The 15,447-nt window shown below is 40.5% G+C and overlaps 1 protein-coding gene across 1 annotated transcript in view; it reads right to left on the bottom strand.

The window, feature by feature from the left end:
• LAMB1 (laminin subunit beta 1) overlaps positions 1-15,447 on the bottom strand; it is an 83,171-nt gene that overhangs the window by 56,490 nt on the left and 11,234 nt on the right. Inside the window, exons 6-9 of the mRNA XM_049893058.1 lie at positions 13,173-13,361; positions 13,023-13,086; positions 9,007-9,209; positions 6,124-6,244 (exon numbers count right to left, since the gene is read on the bottom strand). Of these exons, the coding sequence (XP_049749015.1) occupies positions 6,124-6,244; positions 9,007-9,209; positions 13,023-13,086; positions 13,173-13,361 (577 nt within the window). The remainder of the gene's footprint in view (positions 1-6,123; positions 6,245-9,006; positions 9,210-13,022; positions 13,087-13,172; positions 13,362-15,447) is intronic.

Here is a 15,447-nt window from a genome sequence, read left to right as displayed (position 1 = left end):
CTTCACTTGCCATCGGTTCCTGATCACATGCTACCTCCTGAAACGGTTGAACATCAACCAATTCTTCTTGGTATAGTGACTCTGTGTATTCCTTCCATCTGCTTTTGAAGCTTCTTGTATTGTTTAATATTTTCCGTGTAGAATCAGTCAATATTGCAACTTGAGGCTTGAACTTTTTCTTCAGTTCTTTCGGCTTGAGAAATGCCAAGCGTGTTCTTCCCTCCTGGTTTTCTAAGTCCAGGTCTTTGCACATGTCATTGTAATACTTTACTTTGTCTTCTTGAGCTGCCCTTTGGAATCTTCTGTTCAGCTCTTTTAGTTCATCATTTCTTCCTTTCACTTTAGCTACTAGACGTTTAAGAGAAACTTTCAGTCTCTTCTGACATGTTTTAGTCTTTTCTTTCCTTCCTGTCTTTTTTTTTTTAATAACTTTTATTAAGCTTCAAGTGAACGTTTACAAATCCAATCAGTCTGTCACATATAAGTTTACATACATCTCACTCCCTACTCCCGCTTGCTCTCCCCCTCTTGAGTCAGCCCTTTCAGTCTCTCCTTTCTTGACAATTTTGCCGGCTTCCCTCTCTCTCTATCCTCCCATCCCCCCTCCAGACAAGAGTTGCCAACACAATCTCGAGTGTCCACCTGATATCATTAGCTCACTCTTCATCAGCGTCTCTCTCCCACCCGCTAACCAGTCCCTTTCATTTCTGATGAGTTGTCTTCGGGGATGGTTCCTGTCCTGTGCCTTCCTGTCTTTTTAATGACCTCTTGCTTTCTTCATGTATGATGTCCTTGATGTCATTCCACAACTCCTCTGGTCTTGAGTCATTAGTGTTCAATGCATCAAACCTATTCTTTAGACAGTCTCTAAATTCAGGTGGGATATACTCAAGGTCATACTTTGGCTCTCAGGGACATATTTTTTTTCAGCTTCAACTTGAACTTCCATAAGAGCAATTGATGGTCTGTTTTGCAGTCGGCCCCTGCCCTTGCTCTGACTGATGATATTGAGCTTTCCCATCGTCTCTTTCTACAGACCTAGTCAATTTGATTCCCGTGTACTCCATCTGGTGAGGTCCACACATATAGCTGCTATTTATGGTGTTGAAAATAGGTATTTGCAATGAAGAAGTCATTGGACTTGCAAATTCTACCATGCGCTCTCTGGCATCATTTCTATCATCAAGACCATATCTTCCAACTACTGATCCCTTCTTTTGTTTCCAACTTTCGAATTCCAATCTCCAGTAATTATCAATGCATCCTGATTGCATGTTTGATCAATTTCAGACTGCAGAAGTTGGTAAAAATTTTTGATTTCTTCATCTTTGGCCTTAGTGTTTGGTGTGTAAATTTGAACAATAGTATTAACTGGTCTTCCTTGTAGGCATATGGATATTATCCTATTACTTACAGCATTGTACTTCAGGAAAGATCTTAAAATGTTCCTTTTGACGATGAATGCAACACCATTTCTCTTCAAGTTGTCATTCCCGGCATAGTAGACCATATGATTGTTCGATTCAAAATGGCCAATACTGGTCCATTTCAGCTCACTAATGCCTGGGATATCGATCTTTATGCGTTCCGTTTCACTTTTGACGATTTCCAATTTTCCCAGATTCGTACTTTGTACATTCCAGGTCCCAATTATTAATGGATGTTTGCAGCTATTTCCTCTCATTTTGAGTTCTGCCACATCAGCAAATGAAGGTCCTGAAAGCTTGACTCCAACCACATCATGAAGGAAGACTCTATTTTGAGGACACAGCTCTTCCCCAGTCATCTTTTGAGTGCCTTCCAATCTGAGGGGCTCATCAGCCGGCACTATATCATACAGTGTTGCGCTGCTATTCATAAGGTTTTCACTGGCTAATTCTTTTCTGAAGTAGACCACCTGGCCCTTCTTCCTACTGTCTTGGTCTTAGTCTGGAAGCTCAGCTGAAACCTGTCCACCATGGGTGACCCTATTGGTATTTGAATACCGGTGGCACAACTTTTAGCATCACAGCAACATGCAAGCTCCCACAGTATGATAAGCTGACATGCGCGTGGGGATGGAGGGCATTATGCTGAGTGAAATAAATCAATTACAAAAGAACACATTTCAAGATCTATCTTGAAGTACAACGCTGTCAGTGACAGGATAATATCCATACGCCTACAAGGAAGATCAGTTAATACGAATATTGCTCAAATTTACACACCTAACACTAAGGCCAAAGACGAAGAAACTGAAGATTTTTATCAGTTTTTGCAGTCTAAAATTGATAGAACATACAATCAGGATGCACTGATAATTCCTGGTGATTGGAATGCAAAAGCTGGAAACAAAGAAGAAGGATCGGTAGTTAGAAAATATGGCCTTGGTGATAGAAACAATGCTGGAAATTGAATAATAGAATTTTGCAAGACCAACGACTTCTTCATTGCAACTTTTCACCAACATAGAGAGTGACTATATACATGGACCTCACCAGATGGAACATACAGGAATCAAATCGACTAGATTTGTGGAAAGGGACGATGGAAAAGCTCAATATCATCAGTCAGAACAAGGCCAGAGGCCGAGTGCAAAACAGACCATCAATTGCTCTCATGCAAGTTCAAGCTGAAGGTGAAGAAAACTACAGCAAATCCATGAGAACCAAAATATGATCTTGAGTATATCCTGCTTGAATTTAGAGAGCATCTCTAGAATAGATTTGATGGTTTGAACACTAATGTCGGGAGACCAGACAAATTGTGGAACAACACCAAGGATATCATACTTGAAGAAAGCAAGAGGTCTTTGAAAAAACAGGGAAGAAAAGACCAAGATGGATGTCAGAGGAGACTCTGAAACTTGCTCTTGAACGTCGAGCAGCTAAAGCAAAAGAAAGAACTGATGAAGTAGAAGAACTGAACAGAAGATTTCAAAGGGCGGCTCAAGAAGACAAAGTAAAGTATTATAATGACATGTGCAAAGAGCTGGAGATAGAAAACTGAAGGGGGAAAACACGCTCCGTGTTTCTCAAGCTGAAAGAACTGAAGAAAAAATTCAAGCCTTGAGTTGCATTAGTGAAGGATTCTATGGGGAAAATATTAAACGATGCAGGAAGCATCAAAAGAAGATGGAAGGAATATACAGAGTCATTATACTGAAAAGAATTAGTCGATGTTCAACCATTTCAAGAGGTGGCATATGATCAGGAACCGATGGCACTGAAGGAAGAAGTCCAAGCTGCTCTGAAGGCATTGGTGAAAAACAAGGCTCCAGGAATTGACAAAATATCAATTGAGATATTTCAACAAATGGATGCAGCACTGGAAGTGCTCACTTGTCTATGCCAAGAAATATGGAAAACAGCTTCCTTGCCAACGGACTGGAAGAGATCCATATTTATGCCTATTTCCAAGAAAGGTGATCGGGCGGAATGCAGAAATTATCAAACAATATCATTAATATCACATGCAAGCAAAGCTTTGCTGAAGATCATTCAAAAGCAGCTGCAGCAGTATATCAACAGGGAACTGGCAGAAACTCAGGCCAGATTCAGAAGAGGACATGGAACCAGGGATATCATGGCTGATGTCAGATGGATCCTGGCTGAAAGCAGAGAATACCAGAGGCATGTTTACCCGTGTTTTATTAACTATGCAAAGGCATTTGACTGTGTGGATCAAAACAAATTATGAATAACATTGCAAAGAATGGGAATTCCAGAACACTTAATTGTGCTCACGAGGAATCTTTACATAGATCAAGAGGCAGTTGTTTGGACAGAACAAGGGGATATTGACTGGTTTAAAGTCAGGAAAGGTGTGAGTCAGGGTTGCATTCTTTCACCACACCTATTCAATCTGTACACTGAGTAAATAATCCGAGAAGCTGGACTATATGAAGAACGGGGCATCAGGATTGGAGGACGACTCATTAACAACCTGCGTTATGCAGACGACACAACCTCGTTTGCCTAAAGAGACCTTGAAGCACTTACTGATGAAGATCAAAGTCCACAGCCTTCAGTATGGATTATATGTCAACATAAAGAAAACAAAAATCCTCACAAATGGACCAACAAACAACATCATGATAAATGGAGGAAAGACTGAAGTTGTCAAGGATTTCATTTTACTTAGATTTACAATCAACACCCATGGAAGCAGTGCTCAGGAAATCAAAAGATGCATTGCGCTGGGAAAATCTGCTGCAAAGGACCTTTTTAAAGTGCTGAAAAGCAAAGATGTCACCTTGAAGACTAAGGTGTGCCTGACCCAAGTCACGGTATTTTCAGTCACATCACATGCATGTGAAAGCTGGACAATGAATAAGGAAGACCAAAGAAGAACTAATGCCTTTGAACAGTGGTACTGGTGAAGGATATTGTATATACCATGGACTGCCTAAAGAACGAACAAATCTGTCTTGGAAGAAGTACAACTAGAATGCTCCATAGAAGCAAGGATGGCGAGACTGCATCTTATATATATTTTGGACATGTTGTCAGGAGGGATCAGTCCCTGGAGAAGGACATCATGCTTAATAAAGCAAAGGGTCAGTAGAAAAGAGGAAGATCCTCAACAAGATGGATTGACACAGTGGCTGTACCAATGGGCTCAGGCATAAAAACAATTTTAAGGATGGTGCAGGACCAGGCAGTGTTTCGTTCTGTTGTGCATAGGGTTGCTATGAGTCAGAACTCACTCCACGGCACGTAACAACAACAACTATTATAAAAACCCAAGAAAAGGTGTACACATAGAAAAAACTAATCTTTGATGGTTAGAAAGGAGGGGGAGGGCGGGGGTTGGGGAATCACTAACTAGATAGTAGACAACTGTTAACTTTGGTGAAGGGAAAGACAACACACAGCATGGGGAAGTCAGCACAACTAGACCAAGGCAAAGTCAAAGAAGTTTTCCAGATGTATTCAAACACCTTGAGGGACCGAGCTATTGGGGCTGAGGGCTGGGGACCATGGTCTCGGGGGACATCTAGGTCAACTGGCATAACATAGTTCATTAAGAAAATGTTCTATATCCTGCTTTGTTGAGTAGCATCTGAGGTCTTAAAAGCTTGGGAGTGGCCATCTAAAACACATCTATTTGGTCCCATCCCATTGAGAACAAAAGAGAATAAAGAAAATAAGAGACACAAGCCAAATATGAGTCCAAATAATTAACGGACCACATGAACCAAAGCCTCCGCCAGCCTGAGCCCAGGAGAGCTAGATGGTGCTCAGCTACCATCACCAATCTCTCTGACAAGGATCACAACCGAGGGTGTCCAGGAGAGGAAGGGAAAAATGTAGAATAAAATTCATATTCACAAAAAAAGACCAGACTAACTAGTCTGGCAGACTGGAGAAACCCCCGAGACTATAGCCCCCAGACACCCTGCTAAGTCAAGACTGAAGCCACTCCCAATGTCCACCTTTTAGCCAAATATAAGACAAGCCTATAGAACAAACAACACATGTGAGGAATGTAATCCTTAGTTCCATCAGGTATGAGACACCAAATGGGCAACACCTGCCCAAAAGCTAGAGGAAAAGGCAGGAAGGGACAGGAAAACTGGATGAGGACACAGGGAACCCAGGGTTTACAGGGAAAGGTGGAGCGTCCTCACATATTTTGGGAACTGCAACCAATGTCAAAACAATTTGTGTATAAATTTCTGAACGAGAAACTAAAATAAGTAAATAAAGGAAAACCTTTCTATTCTTAAAAAAAAAAACAACCAGGTACAAAGTCAGGGACAACGTCTCAGGCTTTTACTATAAAGGCCAAAGCACCCCAATCAGCGTTAAACACATAGTTGTGCTCAGTAAGTGCTATTTTTTAATTTAATTGTATACAATTGTGGGCCTCCTAAGGAGTATTGGGCTGAAGCTGGGAAAAGAAGAGTAAGTTTTTTCCCACTGCAAAATGGTGTACTATTATAATCAGAAAATGGAAACCCTGGTGGCGTAGCAGTTAAGTGCTACGGCTGCCAACCAAAGGGTCGGGAGTTCGACTCCGCCAGGCGCTCCTTGGAAACTCTATGGGGCAGTTCTACTCTGTCCTATAGGGTCGCTGTGAGTCAGAAAATGGATCCTGGGGTCCTAACTGACTCAAAATGTCCCTTCTGTCGACACTTACTTTTACAGGCATTGCTGTTTCGGCCTTCAGCAGGTCTCCAAGGTAAATCGTGGTAGAAATCCATGCAGAGCTCACAGTTTAAGCCCTTGGTGTTATGCCTGCACATGCAGTGCCCATGGACCTGAAAGTCACAAACACAGGACAGAGCAAAGTAAGAGTTGTGCGAATGGCCAGATTTTCTCTATAATCAATGGAAAAACATAAACCCCTTCTTTTCACACTAATTTCTAGTTCACCACAGTGAGGGATTCTTGTTTTTATTTGTCCTTTCTCCCTGGCCCCAGTGAGTTTTATCTGTGTTGCTTATGGCTGTAACTCCAGTCTCTAGAAGAATTATTATATAACCGATGCTCAATAAGTATTTTATCAAAGTATCTATGAAAAGAATTCAGATGAACAAAATTAGTTCCCTAAGAATTTTTGAAAAAATAAAACCAGTTACTTAACATTAAAAAAAATTTTTTTGTTTTGGTAATAGAAATCTATAAACGTTATAGTGCAGAACTAAATGCATACATGACTGCAAATTTTACTGCTATGCTATACAACACAAAGGTTGTTGTTGGTTTTATTTTTGTTTTGACTTTAACTTTCGGGACAGCACAAAAAAGACTTTTAACCAAAATGAGATTTTTAAAAATTAACCATTTACCATATTTGCATTTATTTTTTTCTCTTAAGTAAGGAAATACAAACATCTCAGCAGAAGATACAAATCAACTTGCTTTATCAAAGGGTCCATGATTCACCATTTTGAATTGTGTCACTATAAGACATGCTTAAGATCCCTGAGACATACAAATGATAAATAAGCGCTTTTGGCCCATGAAATCTGCGTGTGCACAGGCACCTTATTTTAACAGTGCTTTCTATAGAATGGAATTCAGGAACAGGGCAGACAGGTCCGCCTGGGCCACCTTGTGCAGCCAGAAGACGACTAAAATCCTCTGATTACAGGGTGGTTTAACACAGAATGAAAGGCAGTTCCAAAGCACATACCACACACTGTGGTATCTGAGTAAAGGATATAACATACTGTGAGAAGCGTTGATAGTGACAGGACACACCAGATCGGTTATACTTCAAGGTAAATATAACCTACATTCTCCAAAAGATGCGGCAACAAGATTGGAGAGACACAGCCCTCCCTTCAGGCTCTGTTAAAAATTCAACTATGCGATAAGAATTTTAACTGGAGTAAAGGCAAGGCATTTGTTTTAGAAGGGTTGAATACACTCAATCTTGTACCTTTTTTGTCAAGGACTAATCTTTGAAAAGGCAAACAGCAAGTAAGTAATGCACACTCTTCATCAGGAAGAGAGACCCAGAAAAACAAAATGTGGCAGATCCATCCAATGGAATATTAAAACCCACTGCCATCGAGTTGATTCCAACTCATAGCGACCCGACAGGTCAGAGTAGAGCTGCCCCACAGGGATTCCAGGGCTGTAATCTTTACAGAAGCAGACTGCCACATCTTTCTCCTGTGCAGCGGCTGGTGGGTTCGAAATGCCGACCTTTATGTTAGCAGACAAGTGCTTAACCGCTTACTACGCCACCAGGGCACCTTAATGGAATCAGCCATAAAAAGGAATGAAGCCCTGATACATGCTACAACACTGATAAACATTTAAAACATTTTAAGTGAAATAAGCCAGACAGAAAAGGTCAAATAGTGTCTGATTCTATTTATATGAAGTATCTGTTGTTGTGTGGCATTGAGTCAATTCTGACTCATAGTGACCCTATGTGCAGAGTAGAACTGTCCCATAGAATTTCCTAGGCTGTACTTAAAAAAAAAAAAAAAAAAATTTTTTTTTTTTTTACTAGGGCAGATCACCATGTCTTTGCTCCCACAGAGCCTCTGGTAGGGTTGAACCCTGACTTTCTAGTTGGCAGCTGAGCGCTTAAGAAGAGACAAATTCACAGAGACAGAAAGTAGATTAGAGGCACCAGAGGTAATGGGGAGTTTTTACTTAAATGGGTACAAAGTTTCTGTCTGGGATGATGAAGTTTTGTAAATAGTGATGATGGTTACATACGTTGTGAATGTAATTAATGCCACTGAACTGTATGTTTAAAAAGGCAAAATTTATGCTATATATATTAAAAATGACACAAAAAAATGAAAAGGAAGGAGGAAGGTACACTAGGGCAGTCGGCCAGCTAGAGTTGAGTTCCCATCTGCCGTGCATTTATTTTAGGGCCCTTTAGCAAATTACTTAGTCACTGGTCTTTCCCAACAACGACGGCTGGTTTAGGTGACCTTGTAAAGTCCTTTCTGGCTTTAAAATTCTGTGGGTCTATAAGAATTGCCCTAGGAACTGGTAAAATACGCTAACCCTCCCTCTATCCATTTGACAAATCATTCAAATTCAGAATTTAAAAAGGTATATAATCTGAAAACACAGCATACAATGGGGTAGGAATTTGAATGAGATAAGATAGGAACAAATGAAGTCTGATCCCTAAATGCAGCTTACCAGTGTGGCTTAAAATTTCCAGTATCTTTGGGCTGGATTAATTTATGCCTTCTGCACTAAGACTGGCATGCTTGTGGTTTTTAATCTTCCCTAACGTAAAGGCAGATGTGATTGTTATTTAGACAATTTTTTAAACCTTGTTGACTAAAATATCTACTTTAGCAACAGCCTGCAGCACCAAGTTCCAAAAATTAATTCAGCGTTCTTACATTCTCACATTCCAAGAAACTCACCAAAGAGAAAACCAACAATCAAACACCAATATGGTGCAAAGGGCTAAATGTAAATTTGGAAAACTAGAACCCCTGACAAACGTGAAAAGTTTAAGGTAAGACTAGCTTCCATTTGCTTTTTAGAATCACTTGTACGAAGGAGAAAGCCTCACAGAGCACGTGCTTACCATCCCTTCCACTTCTTCGTTGAATCCATCCACAGGGGCACATTCACTGGCATGGCCGTAGCAGAAGCAATTTCCTCGAACCACCATATCATAAACTGCGTAATAGTACTTTTCCCTGATCTCCATTCTGGGATCCAAAAGGTTATCTCCCAAAGTATGCAGTTTGACAAACTTAATTCTCAAGTTGGTGATTTTTAATAGATCTATGAAGTTTATCAAGAAGATGAAAAGTCTGGTTAAACAAGCAAGAATTCTTTTGCAATTATATAACATCATTTCTCTTTACGGAAAGGCATGGCAAATGAAAATGGCTTAGGTCAAGCTTACCACCCCCTGTGTGATTTAGATGACTGGAATAGTAAACCTTAACATAACATGACCATCCCTGGCAGGAGGAGAGGTGACTTTCTCATTACTTTAACCAGAAGGTTTATTTTGTGGTAGATTTATTTGTAGGCCAGTGTTTTAGGGGGAGGGCTGGAAGTGGAGAAATTGTAAGAATGGAAGTGCACAGCTGCTGGAATCCACTGGCATACAGAAATCTAAACTACTGCAATGCCATCTGGTTCCCAGAGCAACCAGTGTCATTCTCAAAGTCAGAAACTTCAATTCAGGTGGGAAAGGGTTTATCGAGGCACTTCAACTCTCACTATTATTGTAAGACAGACAGAAGCACACCTTTGTGTCTGTTTTTGGTAAGGAAAATACTACCTGAAAATGCCCACCACTAAAATGAAATCCAAATTACTAAAAAGATTTAACACTATAGAACAGCCACAATCTAGGGATGACTGTTAAGGAACATTTCAATCTATAACTTTTTCATTATAGTTTTATAAAACGTTGCTAAGGATAAAGGAGCTTAATACTAGGATGTTGGGGCAAATTATTTTTTCCCAACTATGAGTTACTTCAGACCAATTCCTCTTATCTTACTTTTCCTTGTTCTTCCTAGGTCTGTAGAACGAGGCTTATTACAGAAGTTAAGCTATCAGTTACAGTTTATAAACAAAAAAACCAAACCCAGCGCCACTGAGTCAATTCCGACTCATAGCGACCCTACAGGGCAGAGTAGAACTGCCCCATAGAGTTTCCAAGGAGCGCCTGGAGGATTTGAACTGCCGGCCCTTGGTTAGCAGCTGTAGCACTTTAACCACTATGCTACCAGGGTTTCCTACAGTTTATAGTAACTTGATAAAACAAGATCCACTCAACCTTCTCCAATGGTGTTTTCATTACTAAGTTGCTCTTGCTTAAGTGGATCCCAAAAGACAGATTAGTCCATCTGCCCTCTTATTTAGCTCTGAGGCCTGAAATTGCTTCTAAGCTTTACTTTCATTTATGTTAATGCGTTCTAATAATTTACAAGACAACAGGATAGCGGCCCAATGCATCAGATATTTCCAAAGCCCAAATGTAACTTTAAATACTTGTATGAATAATTTACAATGGAGACTATAAAAATGGCTGTGGGTTGAAAAAGAAATTCCATGCATTAAACTTAGGCTCTTTGTAAAATCAAAAACTAAACACAGAAACCGTGGTACTACTTAGCTGAATGGAATTTATGAATGCCAACATTTCCTCCTGCACAAAACGAGTACAAGTGTCTATTGAGAAGAGGCCAAACAACCAAACTTGAAGAGCAGCTGGAGTATTTAGAAACTCTTGAACTGACCTTTGTGGACGCCCTCAGAAGGGCAATATGCTTCCCCCACTCACTCCCACCATGTTTAATGACAGTTCAAATAACAGCTCGGCCTCACACTGACTGCTGTTCTAAGAGGCAAATTCACTTTTGAAGTGAGTCTCAGAGGTCTCAACAATAAGGACAACTAAAAAGACATTGTTCCTTTCATTACAAAGTAAATCAAAAGCATGACTGGCTAAAATGGATGCTTCCTTAATGTAGAAATGGACTTTCTGAAGCCAACCAACAAGAAGACAAAAAGATACAATGGCAACACACTTCTCAAGCCCCACAAATTTCTCCCAAAAAGGAGCAGATGGTGAGTCCTTTTTAGGAACTCAGGAGGTGTTTGTCATGGAGCCAGGGCTTCAAACCAATTCATTCTGGTTTAATATTCCTGCTGAGAATTTGTATTTCTACCTCAGATATACTGAATCAGAATCTACTGTTTAATAAGATGATTCCTATGTATGATGAATTTTGAGAACTACTGCTCTACTAGTGGCTCTCAGAACTGGTCCCTAACCAACAGCCTTAGCATCACCTGGGCATTTGTTAGAAATGCAAATTCTCAGCAGTGCCTTGAAACAGAACAAAAAGGGTTTGAAGTCCTGCATGGAGCCCATGTGAACATTTCTCCCAATTGGATTTTGGGAACAACTCAGAAGCTGGCAGAAGACTGGACATGCCATTAAATATTTGTTTTACAATAAAATGAGGGAGTGAATTATAGACTAGGTACAGTCTGGGCCACATGTAAAATTAATTTAAGTGGGGACGCAGCACTTTACTGGCAATATTCCCTGGGCTTCTCCCGCTCTTCCATGCTTCAAGCTATTCCATGGGGCCTTGGCAGAGCCACGCACAGCTGGGAAAGACCAGAAAGAATCACCCTTGCCTCTGCTCATCTGATTGATTGCACCTTAACAGCAGGGGAGGCTGTCCCATCTTTTCACTTGGACATACAGTATCAGTGCTACTCAAGACCTAAGGCACAGTTGATGACATCAGCATCAACAACTAACAGCAGCTTCAATTTACTGAGCACCTTTTATTTGTTAGGCACTTTGATAGCTAGTTTACATACATTAACTCATTTTCCCTCTACAGGAATGCTAAGGTCAATATTACAAACCTTACAGATGAAAAACAAGAGGTTCAAAAAAAAAGTTTAATCACTTGCCCAAGATCACAAAACTACCGTAAGACAGAACTAGGATTCAAAACCAGGTATGTCTGACTCCAAAGCCCATTCTTTAACCACGATACATTCTGCCTCCCAATCAAAATGTAGTTCTGTAACAACATATGCATAGCTGCTGAACGCAGAAAAGGGCTCTGACCTGAGTATCAGAACACATGGGTTCAAGGTCTAACTCTGCTATTTAACAGCCATATCACCTTATCCATGTTATTCTAACCAGTTTACTCATCTGTGAAATTGAAATACAGACCTCATCTTATTGAGCATGGCTGAGACTTCTAATTTTGCCACGTTATTTCTTCCCTTCTTCCTTTAACAATAAGAACCCTCAAGACTTTCAGCAGTGCACATGGCCACCCAGCGAGAGATGTTTTCCAGCCACTCTGGCAGTATAGCCATGTGACTAATTCTGGCCAACGGGATGCAAACAGATGGGTACAACTTCCATGCCTCATCTTTACATGGAAGCTGCTTGCCCTCCGTTTCCCCAGTTCTCATAGGTTGGAACAAGAACATGGTGTGGTGGTCTAGCTCTGACCATGTGGATTATGACTATAAGAGAGAAGAAGCCTGGCAACCCAGGTGAATTTACCGCTGAAGTTGCCAGATGTAGCAACTAAGGATACAGAACACCCGGTTAAATCTGAATTTCAGATAAACAACGAATACTTTTATAAGTGCATTCAGCGCGACATGTGGCATCGGAACCGGCAACCCTACTTGCGGCAACAGAACTACGGTTCTCTGGAAACCCCTCTGGGCGACTTTGTGAGAGAGAAATAAACTTCTATCTTCGAGACACTGTATTTTTAGGGGATATTTTGTCACAACAGCTTAATCTATACCCTAATTAATATACTGAGCAATAAAAGAAAGAATTATGGTCACAGAAATTGTTCGAGTACTTATGACATAAAACTTTTATCAAGACTGTCCCCATGGGTGAGGACTTTGGTTAGTAATAATTTCAAGAACCTGAGGTAGGGTAGTGCAGAGGACGGAAGACAATGAAGAGAGCAGATTTAGCACTGAATATTTAGACTCTGGGTACTAGTGCTCTGGGTAATAGTTCTTCTGCGACTGTCATTTCCCACCAAAGCCTTTATTTGAAAACAAGCTTACTCTGTATCCTTGGACTATAAGGATCTTCTATTCTGAAAGCAGGATCTAAAGCACGAAATATCACCTAAAAATAGATATAAGAGTAATTGGTATTTCTGCAAAGATCAAAAGGTCAGTTTGCAAGTAGAACATAAAAAAAAAAAAGCAAACCTCTCCTTCCGTTGAAGGTTCAATGTCAGAATATCGTGAATCACAAATTATATCATCAACTTTTTTCATGGGGCCGGTTGAAATGCCTGGAAACGAACTCTCACAGTCATAGGCAAAGTATCTGTACACACCCCAGGTTTTCCCAAAGTCAGACGATCGTTCTATCAGCATAGCAGCTGGCCGGAACGTCTAGAAGCAGGAAGAAAGAGGCATGTTTGACGTTTTTACTAGTAATCTGTATTTTTTAAAATCTTACTTAAAAATATCACTCAACTGTGTGCCACAAGCTCTGACTGCATGTGGTTGGTATTTCAGACTGTGGCTGCATTTCAAATACTTCAAGCTGTTCCATGAAGCCTCTTTTTGCAAAGAAAGTGTTTAGCCTCTAAATTTTGCACTTTCCCACCCTACGAGATTCTTAAGCTCTGCTTCTCTTTAGAAGCTGTTCAGAAACTGGCCTTAACAGCAAACAAATTTTGTTATATTTAGTCATCAAGTCCACAATACAGTTGGTTAGTCTGAATGCTCATTCATTCATTCATTCAGTCACTCAATAGATGTGTAATGATTACCTACTTGGTACCAGACGGTGGTCTATATGCTCTCTATGTGCTACAGACAGTCCAGTAAAGGTACAGATATGGTTATACATCATTTACAATACAGTACGTCAAAGCCACAGCAGGGTCACATGCAGGTGCTTTGGGAAAACAAGAGGAAGGAACTACTAACTCAAAAAGCTGAGGAATACTTCACAGAGAAGATGGCATCAAGCTGGATCCTAAAAGGGTCCAGGTAGGGGGTGAAGGCAGCTGCAAGGTGCACAAGAGGCTGGCTGGGCCGGAATAGGAAGGAATTTGATTGTCATGGTAAGGGATTTACTCTATCTGCAATAAATGAGGAACACTGTAGGATTTAAGCAGATAGAATGAAATGCTCAGATTAGTTTAGAAAAATAACTCTTGTGGTAGGGTTTTCAGACAAGGAAAAAATAAGATGCAGGGAAACCAAGTAGGGAGTGATTACAATAGAAAAAAAGATGAAGGTCTTAACTCAAGTAATTACACAGGGATAGGAAGAAAGGGATGGGATTGACTGCTCTGAGACTTTAGGGGAGACAGGGTATATTGAATTACACTTGGTGAACAATTAGATTTCAGTGGAAAAGGTGAGAGAGAGAAGGAACACAGGCATCTTAGCTTGGGCAGCTGGGTGGACAGTGTTACCTATAACAAAGACATGGGAAAAGAGCAAAGGCATTTGGTTTTGGTTTTACAAGTGAGGTGTGCCAGGGTTACCAACATGGCGACGCCCACAGGACAATTAGAAATAGTGGTATGGCACTCAGGTACAAGAACGAAGCTTGAAATATGGACTTGGGAGTCACTGTGTATGCACAGTATTGAAACCTCCAAGTATGGAATTTCCCCCCGAAAGCAAAAAACAAGAATGAAAGGGAGCCAAAGAAGAGTTTTAGGAAAAAGTATTTATGAGAGGCTACACAAAGAAGGAAAGAGAGTGATGTCAGGAACTTTAATTACATTTTTTCATTTAATCCTCACGGGACGGAGCAGAATAAGCACTAAAAATAGGCAAATGGTCAAATGCTTCAGCACTGATGAACACGGTGAGTGCATTACGGGAAGCGGAAGTCCAATTACAATGGAGGAAGAGCAAATGAGTTAAACTGACCTGGAAGACAGAACCTGAATAAAGACACTTACTTTTCAATTAAAATCAATGCTTAATAGAAATTTAAGTGAGAGCTAATAGTGAGAACTAGTACATGCCTGAGCCCACTTTTCCCTTCCTTATGAACCCTGCTGGTCTTTTCTCTGATAAAAGTAGTCAAGGATAAGAAAATGGGAGATCACATTCTGATAGATTTTGGACTTCCTTGCTTACTAATTGCTCAGGTTCTTAATTTTCCACCTATTCAGGAATATAAGGAAAGGGTACTTTACTAAACCTAAGAGAATATTAGACTAGAATTTTAAAAGGAAAAGTAAAAAAACTGAACGACATGTGCCAAGGAAGCATGGTGAACTCCCTATAAGGCCAGGCTCTTGGGTGGGGTACTTAGGGAGAGACTTGGGGAGGGAAGCCTTGTCTGGTGTCTCTGGGTCAAAAGGGAGTAAGGAAGAAAAGTGTTCAAACTAGTCCTGGCTGTGCTTCCTTCTCCCACCCTTCTGGAAACCTCCAAGTCCCAAAGGGCCATTGATGAGTTACTCAATTTCCTGTGGCGCTAAGAAGCTGCTGGAAACTGGAACACATT

Source organism: Elephas maximus, chromosome 8 (assembly GCF_024166365.1).
Source record: "Elephas maximus indicus isolate mEleMax1 chromosome 8, mEleMax1 primary haplotype, whole genome shotgun sequence".
Classification (NCBI taxonomy): domain Eukaryota; kingdom Metazoa; phylum Chordata; class Mammalia; order Proboscidea; family Elephantidae; genus Elephas; species Elephas maximus.
Note: the sequence above shows the minus strand (reverse complement) of the source record. Positions and strands in the feature narration are given on the sequence as shown.